The 12,322-nt window shown below is 35.3% G+C and overlaps 1 protein-coding gene across 2 annotated transcripts in view; it reads left to right on the forward strand.

The window, feature by feature from the left end:
* Window positions 1–5,054, forward strand: part of AGPS (alkylglycerone phosphate synthase) — a 141,087-nt gene extending 136,033 nt beyond the window's left edge. For both annotated transcript variants that reach the window (XM_077829877.1, XM_077829878.1), the window contains exon 20: window positions 4,184–5,054. In XM_077829877.1, the coding sequence (XP_077686003.1) occupies window positions 4,184–4,305 (122 nt within the window). In that variant the 3' untranslated portion in view covers window positions 4,306–5,054. The remainder of the gene's footprint in view (window positions 1–4,183) is intronic.
* Window positions 5,055–12,322: the final 7,268 nt, after the last annotated feature.

Genomic DNA, 12,322 nt, shown 5'->3' on the forward strand with positions numbered 1-12,322 from the left:
ATAAAATCACAACTCTCATGATAAAACATGAGATAATGTCACACAAAAGTGGGTTCCAAACTATTTAGGATACCCATAGAAGAAGGGTAGGCAACCTATGGGACGCGCGCCAAAGGCGGCATGCAAGCTGATTTTCAGTGGCACTCACACTGCCTGGGTCCTGGCCACCAGTCCAGAGGGCTCTGCATTTTAATTTAATTTTAAATGAAGCTGCTTAAACATTTTAAAAATCTTATTTACTTTACATACAACAATAGTTTAGTTATATATTATAGACTTACAAAAAGAGACCTTCTGAAAACATTAAAATGTATTACTGGCATGCGAAACCTTAAATTAGAGTGAATAAATGAAGACTCGGCACACCACTTCTGAAAGGTTGCTGACCCTTGCCATAGACCATAACCAACACTTTCAGCTACTCTCTTGACCAAAAGAGTTGTCAGTGCATACCATGTGGAACATCAGCATTATGTGGTAACCGCTTGCCTCATTGGAGATTGGACTACTGCATTAGCTGAAGCTTCTAGGTATTTTTGAGGCAGAGTTCCAAATAGAGCACATGGTGGTGATCTAGCCTTCAGGTTTCAAGAACCTGGATTACTATGTCAAGATGCATGAACAATCACAGCTGAACAAGTACTGTTGCTTGAGGCATTCTAGCAATGGATCTGATGTGATGAGAATGTGAATCATATTGGCAAAAGTTGGATATGCACTTCCAATTGATGTATGCACATCTCCCTTCCCATATTTAAAAAAAAAAATCCAATTCATGAAAAAATTTAATCATTTTCTTCATGCATCACTGAACAGGAAAAGACACACCTTGCCCCCTCCCAGTCACTAGTTCATTTTTAAGAAATCCTTCTGTTTTCATCCTATTTCAGTTGAAATCAGTGAAATATCCAAATGTATCAGTACACTGTCCATTTAGGAAGAGAATAAGTGCATATTTGCTTGGAAGTTCATTGTACTTTGGTTATTTATAACCTAGTTAAAGGGTTAGAATCCTAGGATACACTTTTAAAATTTTATACACATAGTTTATAGATCTTAATCATATTTATGAGGAAAATGCAGTATAAAGATTGCACATAGATGTATAGACCTAAATGAGCTGCATGGCAGCTTTCATCTCTTCTATAACATATAGGGATCTTAAAAATAACATTTGTTTTCTCGCTGAATTTGTCCTGTTCCATTTTGCAAACAGTGGATCTCTTTTTCCTGTTTCTAATGGTGCTTGAAATTACATGACTGGTTTTGATTACTTATTTATGCACCAGTATAATCAATTGTTAGCACGTTTGTTGGGATTGGGCATTTGCCATTAGTTTTAAAATCTTAGTCAGTCCCATATTTTTCACCTTGGATAATTAGTCTCAAATGTCTTATGAAGGATATTATGATGTTGCATTGTGGTGAGGCAACATGATCCCACGAATAGAGTTCATTCTGATAGGACTAATAGGGAAAAGAGTAGCAGCCCCAAAGTACGACTATTGTGGTGAGATATAAAAGCATATATAAACAGCTGCTATGTAGCTAAAGATGCACATGTCAGTTCAATTTTAGTGGCTTTTAAATATAACTTTTAAAATACAGAAACCTGATATCTGGAGATTTTCCTCTATTCAGAAGTAAGCTATTGTAATTCTTAATCGTTTAGGCTCAAAAATGGATCTGTTTTTTGTTTTGGAAGGTAGTCTTTCTTTCAGATCCATGTTGTCTTGTAGTTAGTTTTTTCACAACTCTGTGTGTCTCTCTAAGCTGCTCCAGTAATTTTAAGAAGCTTAATTACTTTTTTCAGTAAAACATCTCAAGGAATCTTGTTCCTTTTTCCTGCCCTTGAAAGAATGAATATATATCTACACAGACTCTAAAAACTTCTGAGATCCAGGCCCTTGAATATTTAATATATATGAAGATGGTTAATTTCTTTAATATGTAATGGGGTATCCTGTGTAGATAAAACAAATGGAATATTCACAAGGTGGAAGCAAACTTAGTGAGATACTAAAATTAGTACTGCCTTTCTGTATGAATGTCACCAGAATCTTCTACACAAGTCTTATTATTTTGTGTAGCGTTTTTCTTGAATTATATGCCCTTGTAGTTACATGTAAGATGGTAAATAGAACAATTTAAATTTGCTAAGTAAACAATTGCTTTAACTTTCTGTTTTTAACCTCTAGATAAAAAAATTAATTGCAATAGCTGACAAGACTATGTAAAACTCATTAGCCCTGGACAGCAGGAGCTCACAGCCCAATGCTACCAAGGGGTTAAAATTCTTTTATCAAATATGTTCATGGAGGACCACTGATATATCTTCTGTACAGCTTTTTTACTTTCCAGTTCACTAATCAAATGTATGTTAGATTTATTATTGTAAAAGTATAAACCATAGAAAATTTGACAAGATAGATGTGTAAATTATCACTCTGACAGAACTAATGATGCACTCCAAGCACCTTCTGTTTTCTAGCACTTGGTGAGTGACTTCATTAAATATGCAATGGCTGTTTGGTGTCTGCTCAGACGGTAGTTCAGTTCCTCATGGAATTGCATTATTACTAGAGGTGTAAAAAGAGGCAGGCATGCTAGCTGTTGGGCATCCTGCTGTGGTTCTAATGTGCTCCATCTTGTTGGAGCAGTTGTTTGCAGTCTTTTCAGGACAATTACATCCGTAACCACAGGACACATTCACTGAAACTATATTACAGATAACGGTTGAAAATGGCAATGAGCGTTCTTCAACTCCTTGTCTCTAACTGCCAAAGTGTAGATTGCTTGAAGTGATGGTCAAGCCATATCCACTGTCTTTATAGTTTTTTATTAATTTAACTAGGCAAAAGTATCACGTTGCTTAGGAGACAATAGAATTATAATGACAAGATATTATAGAGGGGGATTTCTTATGGGAAGACTATGAAATAAGACTGGCAGGTACTCTTATTGCATATGAATTTTAATATCTCTACTACACACTTAATACACATGTACAAATAGTCATTTTTACTACATTTCAGGATTGGTTTTTCAGCATGTTTTGCAATATTTTACACTGCTTTCTTTCAGTCAGCACTGTAGCTAGTTTATATTCCTTAAGGTATAAACAAAAATATTCTGTTCTCCAGTGATGTCCCCATCATTCATTTTTCTGATGACAGTTTGATGGCTACCCTGAGAATGGGACACAAAAGATGGTTGGAATTTAGCTTCAGATACTCTTAAAGATTTCCAAGAGGCAGATACTATAGTATATCACCTCCTCCTGACAAATGGATTGTATCTTAGGCTGGCAAGCTAAATGCTATCCTGTAATGAAAGAATGTCCCCTATTTTGATTGACCTATTAAATCAGGGTTGATTACTTGGTTAATTAATAAATAACATTCCCATAAAGTGTCCATTTAAGTTAACCATTAAAATAACTTTTGTTTATGTGAGAGAAGTTGAGATAAATTGCTGTTTTATCCAACAAATGTAAATTTCTGTCATATATAATTTAGAAAAAACTCTACGTTAAAAAACCTCTGAAAATTAGGCTTCCACATTGTGAATTTATATTCACAACTACCGAGAATGTATTTTATCTGGAGATTTTTCTAAACTGAAACATGCCACTTTTAGGTGAGTGAATATTACATTTTATACTTTACCAGTTTTAATTTCTCCGTTAGAGATTTCCATGGGTTTTTAGGCTGATCCGATTTTTAAACCTGAAGGTCACTTTTAACATATTTACTTAGTGGTTAAAACTTACTGTTTCCTGCACAGGCTAAGCAGAACAATTCTTGATATGTTTTATTTTTATTTATTTTCTCCTAACATTTTTAAATTTCTTAATAAGATGAGGATCTGGGGCTCTTTTAAAAATGTATGCAATTACCATTTCACTATTTGTAATCTGACACATGATTTCAACCTAAACTTCATCTAAATTTCATAGTTTGCAAAGAAAGTAGACAGCGTAGAACACAAGCTTCCTCTGGGAGTACACTGAGCTTAATGAGCTTGATAGTCTGGTAGGCTCAATAAATCAAATAAAGCAAAACATTTCTCATTTTTGAATAAAAGCATTTATCACACAGTGTTTATTCATTCATGGTCGTAAGATTGATTGGCTCCTAGTATCATGCCACATATTGAAGCATTTTTGTTTTTGTTTTTCCAGTGGGCAAGTTGCGAAAGCAGTGGATGAAGGAGAGTATCTCTGACGTTGGCTTGGGGATGCTTAAGTCTGTCAAAGAATATGTGGACCCCAATAACATCTTTGGAAACAGGAACCTTTTATAAAACCCTTACTATCTGAAAATTTCAAAATTACGATTTCTAGCCTCATTGTACTGTTATCCCAGTAATCAAATATAACATGGACTGAACTTCAAAAGCTAATATCTTTCTTATATTGGTTTTCCTCCAATAAAATGTAAACATTCACTATTAACATTCACAGATTTACTGACTCTACTCCTAAACCTCTCTTAAAACACAACCTGGCAGAGGCACATCAAGGTATATACCAGCTTGCAAATGCAGATATAGCATTCCAAGTTTGGTTAGGCAGTACTGCCAATGATTGTTGTTTCCATGCTGGATGAAGCCAGCTGTTCTTTATTAAAGCATCCCCTGCAAGAAGAACAAAGACTGACGTTGGTGTTGTCTACATAAACAGCTGCTCACTCAGCCTCTTGCTAGAGGAAAGTTGCTGGGAAGCACATGAGAGGTGGATTACACTAAGGGAATACTTCTGTGTGCTGAAGGGTTAAGCAAGTAGCAGTATAAATGTAGGCTTTCTGTTTAAAAGATGCAACATAGTTCTGTAGGAAGTTTGGCTTGTCAGTCTCCCTTTCAGCATTGAAAAATTTAAAATCTTTGCGAAGAATACTTAACTAAAGTGTAGCCTGAGTTTTATTTGCATTGCTGGGATAATCTTCTTTAATATGCTAGTCAGTCAGTCATAAGTTTTGTACAGAACAGCAGACATTTCTCATTGTATATTAACAGGTTTGTTACATAAAATTATTGCCTTCATGAACACTGCATTCCTAATGTGTCTAGTTTCACTTTATTTTTGTGTAGATGCAAAATAATCCTTTTTTCCCCAATAGCAAATGTTTTGGCTATTTTAAAATAAAACTTTGTCCAGCACTGTATCTTGAAACAGGTCTCAACAGTTTCAAGGTTGAAACAGTTTTATTAATCTAAAATGGAGAATATACTGTCTGAAAATGAAGTTTCCAATTTTAATTTCTTTATTGGCCTTTCTGAATTACTGGTTTACGTAACTAGGAGCTGCAAATGTAGTCCTCCATATAATCAAAAATATGGAATTTATTTTCTTAAACAATCTGTAAAACAATATCAGTCCTGAAACAATTTTACATTAAAACCAGGATCTTAAAACAAGTGAAATTAAAATTTAAAACTGTTTGTCAATATTCATGATTCATATTTTGACATGGATTCTTAAAGCAAATAATCCAACTTTTGATATTTAAAGTATTTAATCATATAGGGTAGTAACTCAAAATGTAAACTATCTTTACGAGGACATACTGCCTAATTAGCTAACTGCTATACAACTCTATGTGGGCAGTTTGGACACCTTTATAGAAGTAACCTTCACATGAAAAACCTAAATTTAAAATCGAGGCATTTGTGTTTTTAAACTATTTTAAAATAATTAGCTGTCAATTTTAGTAATAAAACATTAAAGATTATAATTTTATAATCTATAAATTAACAGATTATAACACCATAGTCTGACAACATAATTTAATACTCATTTTATTTTAAATTGACCACACTCTATCATCCTATTGCTTGAAAAATACTGCATATCTAACCAAAACTTGGAAGCTATTTTATAACTAATTTAGAATATCTGAAGAATTGTCACAGATTGAAGTGTCACTAGCGGAGGTTTTGGAATTAAGAAACTTAACAGTAACAAGTAACTGGGACCAGATGGCATTCACCCAAGAATTCTGAAAGAACTCAAATGTGAAATTGCGGAACTGTTAACTATGGTTTGTAACCTCTCCTTTAAATCAGCTACTGTACCCAGTGACTGGAAGATATCTAATGTAACGCCATTGTTTAAGAAGGGCTCTAGAGGTGATTCTGGCAATTACAGACCGGTAAGTCTAACGTCAGTACTGGGCAAACTAGTTGAGATAATAGTAAAGAATAAAATTGTCAGACACATAGAACATAAATTGTTGTGCAAAAGTCAACATGGTTTCTGTAAAGGGAGATCATGTCTTACTAATCTAATAGAGTTCTTTGCGGGGCTCAACAAACATGTGGACAAGGGGGATCCAGTGGACATAGTGTACTTAGATTTCCGGAAAGCCTTTTGACAAGGTTCCTCACCAAAGGCTCTTATGTAAATTAAGCTCTCATGGGGTAGGAGGGAAGATCCTTTCATGGATTGAGACCTAGTTAAAAGATGGGGAACAAAGGGTCGGAATAAATGGTAAATTTTCAGAATGGAAAGGGGTAACTAGTGGTGTTCCCCAAGGGTCCGTCCTAGGACCCTTTTCATAAATGATCTGGAGAAAGGGGTAAACAGTGAGGTGGCAAAGTTTGCAGATACTAAACTGCTCAAGATAGTTAAGACCAAAGCAGACTGTGAAGAACTTCAAAAAGATCTCACAAAACTAAGTGACTGGGCAACAAAATGACAAATGAAATTTAATGTGGATAAATGTAAAGTAATGCACATTGGGAAAAAATAACCCCAACTATACATACAATATGATGGAGGCTAATTTAACTACAACTAATCAAGAGAAAGATCTTGGAGTCATCGTGGATAGTTCTCTGAAGATGTCCACGCAGCGTGCAGCAGCAGTCAAAAAGGAAAATTGGATGTTAGGAATCCTTAAAAAAGGGATAGAGAATAAGACTGAGAATATCTTGTTGCCCTTATGTAAATCCATGGTACGCCCACATCTTGAATACTGCTTACAAATGTCATCTCAAAAAAGATTTACTGGCATTAGAAAAGGTTCAGAAAAGGGCAACTAAAATGATTAGGGGTTTGGAACGGTTCCCAAATGAGGAGAGATTAAAGAGGTTAGGACTTTTCAGCTTGGAAAAGAGGAGACTAAGGGGGATATGATAGAGGTATATAAAATCATGAGTGGTGTGGAGAAAGTGAATAAGGAAAAGTTATTTACTTGTTCCCATAATATAAGAAGTAGGGGCCACCAAATGAAATTAATGGGTAGCAGGTTTAAAACAAAGAAAAGGAAGTTCTTCACTCAGCGCACAGTCAGCCTGTGCAACTCCTTGCCTGAGGAGGTTGTGAAGGCTAGGACAACAATAGGGTTTAAAAGAGAACTTGATAAATTCATGGAGGTTAAGTCCATTAATGGCTATTAGCCAGGATGGTAAGTAATGGTGTCCCTAGCCTCTGTTTGTCAGAGGCTGGAGATGGATGGCAGGAGAGAGATCACTTGATCCTTACCTGTTAGGTTCACTCCCTTTGGGCCACCTGGCATTGGCCACTGTCGGCAGGCAGGATACTGGGCTGGATGGACCTTTGGTCTGACCCAGTGTGGCCATTCTTATGTTCTTAATAGCTGATTAAAAATCACCTAAAAGACCATGACTACCCAAATAGCACTTTCAAATATATGAATTCAAAAGATAACAAATTAAAACAATTCATTATGGTCTGAGTCATAAAATAGGAAGTTACTGTGGTATTTTTAATGCAGCTAGAATTTTTTTAATGTGTTTCATGACATTTTAGTTTAAAAAGTGAATCCAGCCTTCCTGTATTTTACTTTTAAAGTTTTGGCCCATGGAGTTCATGTTTCAGCAGCACCGAAAAATTTGCAATCATAGTTAGTGTTAGGAAGCTCTGACTTCCAGCACTATATGGGTAAGTGTTCCTTATTCAACATGTACAGCATGTACTTTTCAACAAGGTGAATCTGTAATCTTTCTTTTTTATGCTGAGGATTTCTCAATTTTGCATACTGTGCAAATGGTGGTTACATGTCTACTGCTGGAATCCTGCTGACTACTAGTATCACTCTGCTAGAAGTCAGTAAATATGTGCCTCAATATACACAGCATGTCTAACTATGAAGAATCAGATTTATGAATGAATGGATACATGAGAACCATTTTCTTTTTGGAATATGACAACACAAGTAGAATTACAGTAAGAAGGACTGGGTTTCCTTATGGCAGTTTTACTCAATATGAGCAAGTTGTGCTGTCTCCAAAGTCTTGTTGGCTCATTTGATTTAAAGTACTATCTGGCACTACAAATGCTACGGTTTCCCCTCCCAGTGTTACCTTCCTAACCATGTTTCCCCATCCTTTATATGTTAATGGAAGTTGTACAGGTAAATCTCTTCTCATGCAGTCGTCTATGCAGCCATAAATCTGTGTTTATAACTGGATGTGAAGTTGATATCGCAAAGTAAAAATTTACATCAGTTAGTCTTGTCTTGTGTAATAAAGTGAAATAACTTGGAGCTCCTACATGCAGTAATAGCAGTGGACAGGCCTGAGAAAATGGTAAATTGCAAATTAATATGAACAAATTTTAATTAGTACACTTCTTACAGCCATTTTGCTTAGTTTCTTCTTAATTTTCTTTTTTTAAACAGTGTCTTATGGATTGTTCAAAGCCTAATTTAAAACCCTGCATCTGTAAAATATACATAACTCTAGTAGTTCAAAAAGTGAGAAATTCAGCGTTTCAGTACTTTTTGAAAATCAGCATACCAAATAAAAAGTGTTGGTTATATTCTTGTAACACATCTACTGGAGACAAAAGTACAAAAAGGAAGCACAACCAATTGTAAAAAAGACTATTTTTAATGTTAAATTAAGTCTTCCAACATTTTTCCTCCCCTATTCTCTCTTCTTTCACACAGGCTTCACTTAGTGTAGCTGCAGTCTGTTCAAAGATGGAGCTTGGTCTATGCAGATCGTCTGTGTAGTCTTGGCAATGCACATTACTTTTCGTTGTTTGAGGTACCTTGGCCATGTTTCTAGTACAGAACAAGCAGTTTTAGCTAACTTTGTCACCACTTGTATTTAAAAGAAACTGTTAGTTTTCTCTGGTTTTCAGTAAAATTCAAAGCTCTAGAATGAGGGTGTTGACTGTTATATCTCTTTACAACTAGGATGTACCATTCAGTCACTCTTACAGAAGTTTGGGTGTAATGTCATTACAGGGAACTTCTTTTAAGAAGTAACCTGTACAGGTTTACGGCTTGGAAGGCCAGAAAGAACATCGGGTCTCTTCATGGCTTTGTCAGTACTGTGCACGTTGCTTATTTTGATAGGATACATATAAAGATGTCCCCTTTTCCTTACAGCTGTGAACAGAGACCAAGTTAAATGGTTCTTCCATAATAATGCTAATTAACTGAAACCAACCTAATCAAAAGAGCAAGGATGCATAAATACTGAAATCCAGAAAACGTAAACTGTTTCTCAGTCTTTGAAATTAGTATCTTTCAAGGTTCAACTTTCTGCTAATTAAGCCAAACAGTGTGTGTCATTTAGTGTGAAATTAACTGTAAAACTCCAGTTGTAATGTTAAGAGATTATAGAACTTATATTATTAATAAAAAGAAAATGGGCCTAAACTATCCTGCTTTTTCTTTCTCATGAGGCTGTTCAAATTAACACTTTTTTAAACTTTTGTCCTTTTTCTAGAGACAGAAATTTGCTGAGATGCTTTAGACATTTATCGAGAATGACCTCCGTCTGATGCAAATTTCTAAGGCTGAATCAGAAAAATAAGAAAATATAGTAATGAAGGCTTTGCACTTGTACCTTGCATTTCAAATAAGGTAGGATTCCAGGAACCAGAAGAGCACTTCTGTAATCACTGTTTTGAGAAGATAGGCAAAGCAACAGCCAGCTCCTGTGAACAGCTTAAGCTCTTCAGGAAACTATCTGGTGTTTTCATCACCTCTTGTAGATGATGGAGAACCATTTTCACTGACTGTAGTATTAGTCCCTTGAAAGTCATTGCTGGAAAATAAGGTACAAGGATTCTTCTGTTTCTCTAGTCTTTTCTCTCCTAGCTGTCCCTTGTCACTCTAAAATGCCAACTGTATTCCCTTTGTTTACAGGTTCTGAGTACTGTTCAGTCCCTTGCTACTTTGTGCGGATGAGATACATTCTCAAAACTGTTTGTGCCCCTATATTTGAAGGCATGCACATGCAGTTATGAACCATATGTGCACCTGAGCAAATTCATTTTCTAAAGGATCTTTGTATCACTCATGTAAAGTTTTGGTGTGTGCCCTTTAATAGGTTAAAATCTGATTTACACATCATACAAAAAATTCTTTGTTGGGAAGATGCTTAGGAAAGATCTATTTTTAATGTAATTCTATGAGTGCATGTTAAAAATTACTTTAAAACTATAAAATTTTAGTGGGAAAGATGGAAAAGGCTTCTAAATTACATGGTTTAATTTGTTTAAACTGTTATGTAAACACTGTACACTTTTAATTAGTAACTTTAGTTGCATCCAGGATTGCTCCTGGGGAGGGGAAACTGAATCTGCAAATTAAGCATACCATTCTTCTAAGTTACTTGGAAAAAATTAATGTTTTCATTAAATTGAAATCTAAATACATACCACATTAAGCAAATACTAGAAGACACTTCATAGCTCTCCTAAGACCTGATCCAACTCCCATCAAAGCCAACATCATTCATTTTACTTTAAATGAAAGCATACATTCTATAGTAGTTGAATCCATCTTTGCAGCTGGATAAACACATTAAATAGGCTAGTCCATGGGCAGAGGGCCTGATAAGTGCCTTACAGGTTCCCAGTTGATAGAATATGACCCATGTTTTACTTCCCATGTTGGCTCCCATCAAATTCTATGTGGACTTGAAATTGTTACTTGATTTTAAGAGAATTAATGGTTACAGTCTTTTATATCTAATCCATCTTTTCTAATAGGGTCCCACTATTTAAAATTTTAATTAATAATTACATGTATTAATGTGTAATATCCTAGACCTTCTGTTGAGCTCAGAATTGGCAAATCATTGGTTTGTTCAAGTTACACCTTAACACCATAGGGACCTTTGAGATGGGCCTTTAAGAGATATGTTCCATAACTGTAGACTTCATTCTATTTTGGAGTACCCAGTCTACTACTTCAACACGAAGGGTGTGTGGATATGCCACTGCTTTTTAATAACTTTTTTTCATAATGCCATAAAGCATCCCATGGCATTCCTTTTAAGGATACTATATAAAAGTATTTGTTAATTCAAGTAACGAGACTTATATCTACAAAAATCAGACCAACTCAAACAAGCTGTCTCCTGAGACCGTGATTGTAAACTATAATCTGACTCTTCCAGCACTTCAGATGAAACCACAGATTAACAAATGACTGCCCTTGTTTTAACACTTAAATGTGTATTTGAAGCTTACATCTTCAATGATCAAGGATGTTAAACAATTTTTTAAAGTTTTGCAGTTCAGTTTTATACTGCTTACCACAATGAGGCTGGGCTCTACGTGCTACTGTAATACCAATGATAAAACGAAGAGACCTGAAGAGCCGACTTCTCTGCCATACATCTGACACTAGAGTTTTGTTGGGAGAAGGGTTATGCAGCATTAGCTGCATGGACAATTTATACATAATAATTAATGCCAATCAACATGTGTTCATGGAAAATAAATCCTGCCATAGTGTATTTTTTGATGCGATTACAAGTTTGGTTGATAAAGGTAAGTGTTAATGTAATAGATTCCTGTAAGGCATTTTACGTGACACTGCATGACATTTTTATTAGAAACTAGAATGATACAAAATCAAGATGGAACACAGTAAATGGATTAAAAACTGGCTAACTGGTAGGTCTTAAAGTAATTGTAAATGGGGAATCATTGACTGTCTTTCTAGTGGAGTCCTACTATTTAAAATTTGAATAAATAATACAAAAGAAAATTTATACTAAAAGCTTGCTGATAAAACACAGATTGGAGGAGTGGTAAATAATGACAGGTAACTGATACAGATTGATCTTGATTACTAATAACTTAGCCTCAAGCAAACTGTGTTTTAATACTGCTAATGTAAAGTGATCTAGGAACAAAGAATGTAGGACATACTTACAGGATGGGAACCTCTGTACTGAGAAGCAGACACTCTGGAAAGGAATTGAGGGTCATGGTGGATAATCAGCTGACCATGAGCTGTGATGCTGTGGCCAAAAAGGCAAATGTGATCCTGAGATGTGTAAACAGGAGATTCACAAGTAGAAGTAGTGAGGTTATATTACCTCTCTA

This window comes from Eretmochelys imbricata, chromosome 11 (assembly GCF_965152235.1).
Source record: "Eretmochelys imbricata isolate rEreImb1 chromosome 11, rEreImb1.hap1, whole genome shotgun sequence".
Classification (NCBI taxonomy): domain Eukaryota; kingdom Metazoa; phylum Chordata; order Testudines; family Cheloniidae; genus Eretmochelys; species Eretmochelys imbricata.